Raw genomic sequence first — 12,794 nt, forward strand, 5'->3', positions numbered from 1 at the left:
TTTCCATTTATTCACAGATTTATTCATTTATTCAACAGTTTTCTGAGTGCTTATTTTAAGCCAGGTACTATGCCAGGCACCTGGGATAAGACACAGTCCCTCTGGCAAGGTTTTACACTGGGTATGTGTGGAGGGAGAGATGACAGACTCAACTCAATGGAGTTGAATGTGAGTGCTCTGGTGTAGGGAGCTTTCGGGAGGAAGGGGCATGGAAGTCAAGGAAGGCTTCGCAGAGGAGGTGACATCTCAGCTGACCCCGGGGACAAGCAGGATTTAAAAAGGAGAGACGGGTGTTCTAAGAAGAGGCAGACGCCTTGGCCCAGGCACAAGCTGAGGGTGGCCATCCCAGAAACACGAGTGATGCTTTAAATGCGCAAGTAAATGGTATGACTCCAGTACTCTTGCTTGGAAAATCCCATGGACGGAGGAGCCCGGTGGGCTGCAGTCCATGGGTTCGCAAAGAGTCGGACACGACTGAGCGACTTCACTCTCACTTTTCACTTTCATGCACTGGAGAAGGAAATGGCAACCCACTCCAGTGTTCTTGCCTGGAGAATCCCAGGGATGGCGGAGCCTCATGGGCTGCCATCTATGGGGTCACACAGAGACGGGCACGACTGAAGTGACTTAGCAGCAGCAGCAGACGATATGATCCTTCTTTCCATCTTTTGTTTCTGTGCTGAGACTTGCTATTCATTCTTTTATTTTAAGTTATTGAGCAATGTTATCATTGTTCAGTGAAGCATGTTTATGCCGGTTGTTTTTAAATCCTTGTCAGATAATTCCAACATCTCTGTCATCTCCGTGTTGGCATCTGCTAATTATCTCTTCTCATTCAAGTTGAGATTTTCCTGGTTCTTGGCATCATGAGGGATTTTAAATTGCATCTTGGACACTTCAGGTATTGTGTTGTGAGCCTGATCTGTTTCAGCAGGGCCTCTTTCCTACTGCTCTGCCGGGGCGGGCGGGGCGGGGTGGAGGGTGACCTCCTGGCTACCGCCAAGTGGGGATAAAAGTCTAGGGTCTCCATGCAGCCGTCGACACTTGCGGAGTGGCAGGCATCTCGTTATTGCTGGACCAGAGCAGAAGTTCAGCAACCCCGCTAGGTCTCTGCTGATACCACCTTGGTGCCGTGTCACTCCTTGAGTCCTGAGGTCCCTAGCCTTGGCTTTGCCTTTCAGATGTTTGTTGTATCTGTGATGTTCAGGATTTTAGGAAGCACTTAACCAGAGGAAGAGGGAGAAAGTGGATCTGCTTCATCTTGTCTGGAGCTGGATGTTCATGTGAAAAGTATGAGCAAGGAGAGGAAATCACTAGCGATGAAGCTGCAGAGCCAGGCTGCTGGAGGCCAGCTCTTCTCAAAGCCCTCTGACACCATACAGAAGTGAGAGTTCTCCCCATCGATAATTACCATATCAGAAAGTAAAACCGAGAACATTTCAACCTTTTCATTAATTCATTTAAAAATAACCTCATTGAGTATATAAATGTACACATTTTAATGGAAAATAATTATACTTTCCAGGACAAAAGCAAGTCAGGAAAGGAGAAGCTTTGTTTCGCAATTTGGTAAATTTCTTCACTATCTGCTTAATACAAACTGCTGATTCTCTCAAATGCTTCTATATTCAATCTGTGGTCATATTACATGTTATGTGGCCTCTGGAACACTCCGTTGTGCTATACTGATGGGAGAAAAAAAAAGTGAAAGAAGGCAAATAACGTTTAATTATCATGAAAATAATTTTGACCTTAGTGACCCCTTTGGAAAGGTCTTCAGGACCCCCAGTCCTGGATCACACTTCGAGAACTGCTGCTCAGGAATTCCCTTTTTCAGGGTCTACTAGCCCCTGTGGCTACTAAACACTTGAGATGTGGCCAGTGTGAAGGAAGAACAGAGCTTCCCATTTTATTTAATTTTAATTAAGTCAGCTGGAACAATATAAATTTTTTTGTTAAATATAATCTTGTTATTTTGAATTCATTTTTCATTTACCCTTGGAAAGTGAGCATCTGAATTGAGGTATGTTGTACATATGAAATAAAGGTCAGATTTTGAAGACTTAGGATAAAAAGTAAGACATCTCATTAATAGTTCTTATATTGGGCTTATGCTGCTATGATAAGATTTTGAATATATCGGATTATAGAAAACCTATTTTTAAAATTCATTTCACCTGTTTTTTTAATAGCTTTTAAAAATGTGGCAGCATTTAAAATGTAAAGTTACCAGACTTCTCTTCCAGCCCAGCGGTGAAGAACCCACCTGCCAATGCAGGGGACACAGGTTTGATCCCTGGTCGGGGAAGATCCCACGATCCACAGGGCGACTAAGCCCCAGCACCATGACTGCTGAGCCCGAGCTCTGGGGCCCGAGAGCCGCTACTACCGAAGCCTCCACACAGCTGTGAAGACTCGGCAGGGCCAAAAATAAATAAGCAAATTTTCTGTGAATAGTTACTTATGTAGCTCATATTATATTTCTAGTGCTGGGCGAGACTGCTGTAAATGAATCTAGATGATGAAAGCTTATATGCCTTGTGAAGTCTACCTTTATTTTGAAAGGAATATAGAGCTTCTGACAGGTCCCGAGAAGGGAAGTGACATAATCAGATGTGTATTTTGGAAAGCTCGCCCTGGCAGAAGCATGGGGCATGGATCAGAGGAGGAGCCGGTTAGGAGATGGCTGCACTAGCGATGATGAGGAAAGCGCACAGCCTGGAGGAGACAGAGCGGGAAGGGTGGCCGCAGGAATAATAATGGCATTGTGGTTGCCTAGGGGAAGAGCATCCTTGTTCTCAGGAGCGGTTTTGTTGTTTGGTCAACTCGGTTGTGTCTGACTCCCTTGTAACCCCACGGACTGCAGCCCGCCAGGCTCCTCTGTCCGTTGGATTTTCCAGGCAAGAATACAGGAGTGGCTTGCCATTTCCCGCTTCAGGGTTCGACCCAGGGATCAAATCTGCGTCTCACACATTGCGGGTGGATTCCTTACCTCTGAGCCCCTGGCAAGGCTAAACATTTTAGGAAACAGATGCAGAACTCTTTAGGGATGAAGTGTCATAATATCTGCAACTTTCTTTCTTTATCATCTATCAGTACATCTTATTTCTTTTTAATTTAATTTTTATATTGGAGTCTAGTTGATTTACAATGTTGTGTTAGTTTCAGGCACGCAACGAAGAATATACCCACATGTACCCACTCTTTTTCAGATTCTTTCCCTGTAACTTACTTTCAACCACTGTATTTACATAGAAACTTCACACACACACACACACACACACACACACACACACACACACACACACACAGTACATCTGTGAGAGAATTGCAAATAGCATCTGAACATTACTATGAAAAGACATAAACCTAAGGAAGAGAAGCAGGGAGAGAAAGCAAATGAGACATGAAATATCAGCAATTGTGAACCTAGAAGTAATCCAGCCAATAGGGGACCGTTTTACTCATCTTTTAACTCTTTCTATATTTTGACATTTTTCAAAACAAAAGATGGGAAAAACAATGGAAAAACAAAGAACCTTAATATGGTGGTTGGATATGAGAGAAAGAGGTAAAGAGTCAGCCTGCAATGCAGGGGCCACAGGGGACATGGGTTCAGTCCCTGGGTCAGGAAGATCCCCTGGAGAAGGGAATGGCGGCCCACTCCAGTATCCTTGCCTGAAGAATCCCATGGACAGAAGAGCCTGGCGGGCTACAGTCCATGGGGTGGCAGAGAGTTGGACACAACTGAGCAACTAAGCACGCATGCACACAGGCAGAGAGTGTACAAGCTGAAGTTTCTGAGCGGGAACTTGGCTAGAGACACAGACTTGGATGACTTTAAAATTTAGATGTAACTGAAGGGGAGTTCCAAGCTGTCAAGGGTGTGTGTGGAGATGGAGAGGAGACGGGTGTCGGGATGGAACTCCGGGGAGCACTGACTTTTTAGGGTCAGCCAAGAAGGCTGCCATGGTAGCCAGCATCCAGGCTGGCCCCCAGTGCTGTCTCTGATCTTCATACTGGTGTGTGGTCCTCCCTGATGTTGTACCAGGGTCGGGCAGTGTGACAAGGGCGGAAGTGATGGGACAGCACCCCTGAGATCTCAGCCACAGGTGTTCATTCTCCTTGGACCCCTCACCCTGGGGAAGCCACCTCCCCGTCACCAGCAGTCCTGTGCAGAGGTCCACGTGTGAAGAACTGAGGCCGCCTGCCCAGAACCATGCAAGGGAGCTTGAAGAGCTGGAAGAGAATCTTCATGAATGAATATCAAGTGAGACTGCATTTCAAGAGAAAGCCCAAGTCAAAACAGCTCAGTTAAACTGCTCCCAAATTCCTAACCCTCAGAAACGATGCTGTTCTAAGCTGCTAAATTTGGGGGTAATTTATTATGCAGCAACAAATAACTAATAAGGATGCCTCAAATGGAGACTTAAAAGGATGGTCAAGGAGACATGCAAATGTTAAGCCTGACACTGCCCACTCTAGCTGGCAACGCTTTGCATAAATTATTTTATGACAGGAGGCCCTGGGGTCATAAGGAACCAGGGAAGAGATTATTTCATGGAGGAAGTTCTGTTATTCTGTGTCAAATGCCACCAAGCGATGGAGAAGTGGAATTTTCAACAAAGGGGTGATCGGTAACCTCAGTGAAAGCAATCAGTGGGGTGTGGGAGGGCAGGAACCGGATTAGAGTAGATTGAAGAGTAAGTAAGGATAAAAGCTAGAATTTTTCCATTATCACACTTCATTGAGGGGGAAACCCCTTATGATAAGTACCAAACCCCCACTTTAAGGAAGAGAAATCCAGGGTCACATTGCTACTATGTGGTAAAATCTGGATGCCTCCACCCCAGAAGCTTGTTAAAGAATTCTAACTGCATTGGTGACTCTTTCTGGGAAGAGAGCGGATAAATTCTGTAGCCTCATCCCATTTCCAGCGATGTTCTTGAGTCAGAACAATTTTGGTGCTCCTGCCAGCTGCCCAGCTGGGATGGATGCTCCTTTGTCTGTTTCTGCCCAGCTCCTGCCTTGGGAAGAGAACTGACAAATTAGGGAGAGTGAAGAGCCTTTCTTTCATTCATTCCATAGCTATTTATTGAGCTCTTTATAAGAGCCCCAGCTACCGGCCAGCCTTCACAGACGGGAAGGGGCTCCCAAAGTGATGTCTTACATATGAAGCCAGAACTCCATAAGCCAAAGAAAACCTTTTTTATCTTCCTGGAGAAGAGGCCCTACCCAAGGTTGAATAAAGCACAGCAGATTCAGCAAGTGTAGCATCAACGAAATTGAAGCAATCAGAATAATCACTCAGCAGTGATTAATAGCAACAACTCTTGGGGCTCATACATGAAGCTATAGATACGTAGCTATTTCTAGCTCTAAATCTGTTTAATGTCTTGGGTCTTCAGTCAATCAACTCACCTTCCTATGACCCACATTGCCTTCCTCACAGAAAGATTTCCTGAGAAAGTTTTGCTCTAGAATGAGAACCACTTCAGACCAGCTTGAGCTGCATTAAGTGACCACATGGTGTCGTGATCCGCCTCCCTGGCTTTGGAATCAGACAGGCCCGCCCTGGGAGTCCAGCTCTGAAGGAGCTGTGTGACTTTGAGTGGGTCACTTTTTCTTTTTACATCTTTCACTTTCAGATTCCTCATCTGGAAAAAAATGGAGATAATATTATCTACCTCCTACCATGATTGTTAGGGGAAACACTGACTGGCACCACCCACTCTGGCCCGTAACCATTTATTTGCATGAGTTATTTTGACAGCAGGTCCCGGAAAGGAACATGGTATTACCTAATAAGCCACCACCAACCGGAGGAATCTGGGAAAGGTCAAAAGGAGACGACAGTCCTTTAATCTCCCAGAATCCTCTTTGCTGGAGTCCATCCTGGCTGAGCAATGTACACACCACTAGGAAGGACCGAGTCAGAATGATTAACCAGAGACAAGCTGGAAACTAACCCCACAACCATAAAACCCAAGACTGTGAGCCATGTGGCGGAGCCGTCCTCCTGGGTTCCCTTGCCTCCCACACTCTCCACCCCTGCTCCCCTTCCCAGTAGAGTCTCTTGCTCTGTCAATGTGTGTCTTGGGCAGTTTGTCTTTGAGTGTAAGACAGAAGCCCACTCTCGGGTCCTAGAAGGGGTTCCCCTTCCTGCAACATGACCACAAGTATAACAGGAAGAAAAAAAATTATGCGAAAATAGGACTGCCATATTTCTTCACTCTAAGTGGGGCAGGAGTCATCTCAGAGGCCATCTCAGGCCATCTCATCTCAGTGGCTCATTTGTTGAGGAGGACACTCTGGTAAACTTTCGTGGCTGAGACAAGCAGCTGAGCTGCTCTATATCCCACCATCTCTTTAGCTCCTCTGACCCAGGACTGAGAACAGCCCAGACTGGAGACATTTGTTCAAAGAGCTAAATGTATTTGTGTGACTAAGTAACAGGAAGCTGATGTTTTCAGGGCAAGGTGGAGAACAGCAGAGACATGGAGGAGAGGGCTCTTAGGAAGGAAAAATGGCTGCAAGCAGGGCTCTGGGTAGCAAAAGAGCCAAGGGAGAAGGCACAGGCACCAGGGAGATGGGGAGCTTTACTGTGGTGAGCTCCAGCTACTGCTCGCTCTAGGTGGCGCTATAACTTCCTGTCTTGCCTCTTGACCTTCAGTAAAAGTCTTCCACTCAAAATGGCCCTGTGCTCTGGGGGCTTTCCGGACAGAAGGAAGGGAAGAGTTCAACTTGCTCTGAGACTAAGAGGATGCAGGAAAATAACTGTGAATTCAGCTTGAGCAGGAATTCATAAGAAACCAGGATCATGAAAATGTCAGTCCATCCCCCAAGAATCCTTGGAAATCTTGTGCAGGACATGGACAGCCCACAAAATTTGGTCTGGGGGCTTGGGATCTTTAAGGAAAACATGTTCTAAGAAAGCTGGCAAAAATCATATTACATCAGGATTAAATGAGAGAATGTACAGAAATCAGTTAGCTCAGAGCCCAACCCATGATCAGCACTCACTAAAGGTAGCTTCTTATTATGATTTAATGGGCAATTTCCTCTTTTCTTCACCCTTTTGAACTTCAAGGACTCAGAGTCTACTTGAAAATTATGATGTAGACATTCATTTATTCTACAAACATTTATCAACTCCCTCCTATGTAGCAGTCAGTTTAAATAACTTCAGGCAGTAGTGATGGTCACAGCTCGTCTGTTTGGCCTTAGTATGTGCTAAGTGCTTTACCTGGCTTGTTTCATTTAATTCTCATGACAATCCTAGGGAAAGTTGGAAGTGTTAGTCGCTCAGTCGTGTCTGACTCTTTTTGACCCCATGAACAGTAGCCTGCCAGGCTCCTCTGTCCATGGAATTTTCCAGGCAAGAAGACTAGAGTGGGTAGCCATTTCCCTCTCCAGAGAATCTTCTCGACCCAGGGATCAAACCCAGGTATCCTGCAACTGTAGGTGGGTACTTTATCATCTGAGCCACTAAAGATGCCCAGTCCTAGGGAGGAACCTAGGATTATAGTCCTACTTTATAAATGAGCAGGCTGAGGCACAGTGAGGTTAAGGGACTTGCCCAGACCACATGGCTAGCCAGTGGGAGGGGCAAGGTCTGAACTCAGGCAGTTGGATTTCAGTGCACTCTTTAAAACTCCACACTGCACTGTTTCTGAATGCACCTGACGTGTGCGAGTGGTGGCCTACGAGAGGGAGGGATCATGAGTGAAGGGTCTTGGGGAGATAAGCCTACAAATAATGGCTACGATTTTCTTGCCATCTTTTCCCTCCTACCTCCCATCCCCCTTCTAACTGTCGCTGTCAAGAAGTGGCTGGCACCAGCACTCTGACCCTTGCTTTTGCTCATCCTCTGATTTAAGGTCTCCCATCCTGCCTGTGCCCATCGTTAGCAAACGGACACATGAAGAGGGAGAGAAGGAAAAGACCCACTGAACCAACCAGAAGACAATGAGAAGCTGTGACTATTTTGCCATAATGTAGCACAAGAACAATAAAAAAAATCAATCACTTGGGGGGGGTGGGGACGACTTTCCTATAATCAGCTATTAAAGGCTTGTACCACTTAATTAGTCTATTAATTAAAACTGTTCTCCTCCTTCCACATGTTATCAGCCTGCAGAGGCAGAGAAAACTCAAACCCCGGGGGCAGAAGATAAGAGAAGTAAGAAAGACTGAAGTGCGCAGCAGATTCAAACAGCTGGGCCTGTGTGTGTTTTAAAAGCACAGCGCTTAGTGCCCAGGGCAAATCCACCTGCTAGCATGAAGGGAACGTTTATCAAAAACCAAAAGGCTGTTGTCTTTGTTGAACAGAAAGGGAAAAGAAAAATGATTTCATCTCTAAAGAGAAAAACCACCATCACCACACACAGGGATCTGTGAAGGGCAGATCCCCTGGGTGTTCCCTGGGGCACCGGACACAGTGAGAAACAAACACGCTCACGGCAAAGGCAGCGTTATCAGAAGACTCCGGAGCAAGGGGACTTGGCCCTGATGCTGACGCATGAGCTTCTTGGGGAACTCACACACACTGAGTTCCTACTACGTGCCAGGCACCGCCTCCGTTCTCTGTGTCTGTAACATCGTGTTTTGATGACTTCTTCATTCTTAGAGTGTCCTAGAGTTGCTTTTGTGCACTCAGCTGCTCAGTCATGTCGGATTCTTTGTGACCCTCTGTCCACGGGGCTTCTCCAGACAAGAATACTGGAGGGGGTTGCTACTCCCTCTTCCAGGGGATCTTCCCCGTCCAGGGATTGAACACACATCTCTTGTGTCTCCTGCATTGGTGGGTGGATTCTTTACCGCTGCGCCACCAGGGGAGCCCAGTATTTCTGGAAGTCCCCAGAAAGGCACCTCCTATGAGCCCTTACAGCTGTGAGCACCACAGCAGTCACTCATTGCTTACCCTTCTGTTCTGGCTCTTAGTGGCCCACGGCCCCTGCCCACCAAGAGCTCAGAGAAGCCTCTCATCATGCCGTGGCTGACCGTGTCAAGCGAACTCAAAGGGCCCAAGAACTTACAAGTCATCCTTGAGCAGCTCAGATAGACTCTGAGTTCCGCAGCTCTCTCCACGCTCCTGGGAGCACCGCGGCCTTTGGACTCCTTTCCTGTCCTTTTCAGGCTTTCCGCCACCCTCTGCCCTCCCCTGGTTACCAAACACACACGCCCATGCACTGGAATGGAGGTGAGCAGACACAGAGAGGGGGCTGGAGGCAGGGGTCTCCATCAGCAACAGCCCACCAGCAGGGGTGAGGATACTGTCTTATTGTAACCCTCACATCAGCCATGTGACAGACCATTAGCGATCCTATTTTGCAAAATGGGGAAACTGTCACCCGAAGAGGGTTAGTCATTTGTCCAGGACTCCACAGGCAGTGACGAAGCACTCAGATGAGCTCAGTAAATAGTTGCTAACACACAAATTGAAAATTTGGAGGCAGGAGCAGCTCACCAGCTTCTGGGAACTGAAGCGGGGGGTCCAACTATGTGATAAAAGGCAACTGTCAGTTGAGACTACCCCTCTAGGGTGGGAGATGGGGCAGAGATAGGGAGTATAGGGTTAGCTTCAAGGTCAGCTCCTCCTGAACCCAATTTTGCTGGATACCTGTTGTTATATAATCCACTTTCGGCCAACAACTCATCACACCTCCCCCCAACCTGGGCCCCACCCACAAAAAAACCCCTGTGGAAACGGTTAAGTGGACATACGTTAGCTGTAGGACACTCAGAATGTCAACACGTTAGAGGGGAGGGGCAGTGGTAATGTGGTGGAGAGAGCCTGGACTTGGAACCCAGGGACAAGCTTCTGTTCCTGGTAACCAGCTGGTGCCCTCAGGCAAGTTATTTCCATCGTCCACCCTCAGCTTCCTCATACGCAAAATGGGAAACATCAGTCGCCTCCGTCAAAATGGTACTGAGAGGATTAAGCAAAGTAATCCAATATTACTATTACATAGAGAGAACGTCAAAATTACAAAGGGCTTCTACATAGACACCTGGCAACCCTCAGAGCAACCCAGAGTATTATTATCCCCATTTTTCAATTGAGAAAAAAATCCAAGACTCAGAAAGATTGGAACTCATTGGCAAACAATGAGTAGTGTGATTATTCCCAAGCTGCGGGCCTGGCCCCATCACGTCTGACTTTCAGCCAAAAGGTGTCCGTCCCAGAGTCCCCTATCTGGGCTGGGTGTCCCATTCCCAGCTTTCATTCACCAGGTAAGCAGTAAAGGTCTGCGCTCCTATCTGGCATCAGGGACCGTGCCCAGCGTTGAGTACTCTACTGCAGCGCTCCCGGCATGGCAGAGAGAGTGGGTGTCAGCTAAATGAGGAACAGTCTCTGTGATGAATGTTTCCAGGTGGGAAGGACAGGTGACATAGATGGAGACAGACGCAGAAGGGAAACTTGGAAGAATGAGGAGGACACACACGTGTGCTAAGTTGCTTCAGTCCTGCCCGACTCTCTGCAACCCCATGGACTGCAGCCCGCTAGGCTCCTCTGTCCATGGGACTCTCCAGGCAAGAATCTTGAGTGGGTTGCCATCCCCTCCTCCAGGGGATCTTCTCCACCCAGGGACCAAACCCGAGTCTCTTACCTCCCCTGCGCTGGCAGACAGGTCTTTACCACTAGCACCACCTGGGATGCCCTAATAAGTAGGACGTAGTCTCACAAACCAGGGAACGGGGTTCTCACCTCAATGTGGGGAAGAGCTTGATATTTGGCACAAGTGAAACACCAAGGGGGAGAGAGGAGCGGAGAGAAAGGAGGCCAGAGGGTTAGCGAGGGCCAGCGCCTGGAGGCTGAGAGCTGGGTGAAGGACTTTGGACCTCGTCCTTAATAAACGCAGAGCTGCCTGAGTGCTTTCAGCAGGGAAGGAGATGATATTTTTGGAAGATCTTCTGGCTGGGATGTGGAGACTGGATCTGAGCCTAGTGAGACTGGAGGCAGGTAGGCCAGCTAGTATGGAGACAGATGCAGGAACTGAAGCAAGAAATAATGGTGGTCTGAGCTTGGGACGGGGCCATGGAGATGGACTGAAGGGCAATCTCTGAAACAGACTGAGGGCATGGTGACTGATGGGGACTAGAATGCAGGGAGGGAAGGTAGGGGAAGGAGTCAAGCGTGATACCAGCTTGTATCTGGACTGTGCAACTGGTGAGTGAAGGTTTCCCTTATTTGACAAGGGGGCATTTGGGGCAGAATATCTGCTATTAGTCAGGTGTCTCCTGCATGAGCCTGGACCCCAAATTCACTCAGGGACCTGTAAATTATGTCTGTCTTGCCCAGCGGAGAAGCAATGGATGAGAAGATCCTGCTAACTTGAGAATGCCTGCACTATGGCCAGAGGCTCATGACACTGTACAGGAGGCAGTGACCAAAACCATCCCCAAGAAAAGGGAATAAAAGGCACAATGGTATCAATATCAACAACCTCGGATATGCAGATGACACCACCCATATGGCAGAAAGCAAAGAGGAACTAAAGAGCCTCTTGACGAAGGCGAAAGAGGAGAGTGAAAAAGCTGGCTTAAAACTCAATGTTCAGAAAATGAAAATCATGGCATCCAGTCCCACCACTTCATGGCAAATAGATGGCGAAACAATGGAAACAGTGACAGACTTTATTTTGGGGGCTCCAAAATCGCTGTGAATGGTGACTGCTGCCGTGAAATTAAAAGACGCTTTCTCCTTGGAAGAAAAGCTATGACCAACCTAGATAGCATATTAAAAAGCAGATACATTATTTCGCCAACAAAGGTCCATAATAGTGAAAACTATGGTTTTCCAGTAATCATGTACGGATGTGAGAGTTGGACCATAAAGAAGGCTGAGCACTTAAGAACTGATGCTTTTGAACTCTGTTGCTGGAGAAGACTCCTGAGAGTCCCTTGGACCGCAAGGAAATCAAACCAGTCAATCTTAAGGAAATCAACCCTGACTATTCATTGGAAGGAATGATGCTAAAGCTGAAGCTTCAATACTTTGGCCACCGGATGCCAAGAACCGACTCATTAGAAGAGACCCTGATGCTAGGAAAGATCGAAGGCAGGAGGAGAAGGGGATGACAGAGGACGAGAAGGTTGGATGGCATCACTGACTCAATGGACATGAGTTTGAGCAAGCTCTGGGAGACGGTGAAGGACAGGGAAGCCTGGCGTGCTGCGGTCCTTAGGGTTTCGAAGAGTCAGATACGACTGAAGGACTGAACACCAACCAACTTGAGGATTCTACTTGCCAGCAGGCAAGGTGTGGACGTGTGTCGGTGGTGAAGCACCTGGTATGAGGGGCATCTGGTTCTTCTGGAGCAAGGGCATTGGTTTCCCTGGGTCTCCAGCAGACCTCCTGTTCCCTCAACCCAGCTTCCCTTTGATTATTGCTTCCCTGGTGGCTCAGAGGTTAAAGTGTCTGCCTGCAATGCGGGAGACCTCAGTTCGATCCCTGGGTTGGGAAGCTTTCCCTGGAGAAGGAAATGGCAACCCACTCCAGTATTCTTGCCTGGAGAATCCCATGGATGGAGGAGCCTGGTGGGCTACAGTTCAGGGGGTTGCAAAGAGTCGGACATGACTGAACGACTTCACTTTCACTTTTCACTGTCAAGGGCATACTGTGTAAAGCACCTTCATAGATGCAGAGAGAGAAACTATAAGAGTTTATAACCTAGAAGGTGTGAAAAGGCAACTAATCACAAAAGTAACTACAGGTCCACATGAATAGGATTAATAGTCATAAACGGCATAGAGAGCATGTTCCCAGGAGGCCGTGGTCATAGATACTT

The 12,794-nt window shown here is 47.5% G+C and overlaps 1 protein-coding gene across 3 annotated transcripts in view; it reads right to left on the reverse strand.

Moving 5' to 3' along the window:
• LOC121816061 (myb-related transcription factor, partner of profilin-like) overlaps positions 1-12,794 on the reverse strand; it is a 15,607-nt gene continuing 2,813 nt past the window's right edge. For all 3 annotated transcript variants that reach the window (XR_006055524.2, XR_006055523.2, XM_042229274.2), the window contains one exon: positions 1-1,685. Coding sequence is in view for 1 of the 3 variants with exons in the window: in XM_042229274.2 (XP_042085208.1) it covers positions 1,652-1,685 (34 nt within the window). In the remaining 2 variants the exon portion in view is untranslated. The remainder of the gene's footprint in view (positions 1,686-12,794) is intronic.

This window comes from Ovis aries, chromosome 12 (assembly GCF_016772045.2).
Source record: "Ovis aries strain OAR_USU_Benz2616 breed Rambouillet chromosome 12, ARS-UI_Ramb_v3.0, whole genome shotgun sequence".
NCBI classification, from domain to species: domain Eukaryota; kingdom Metazoa; phylum Chordata; class Mammalia; order Artiodactyla; family Bovidae; genus Ovis; species Ovis aries.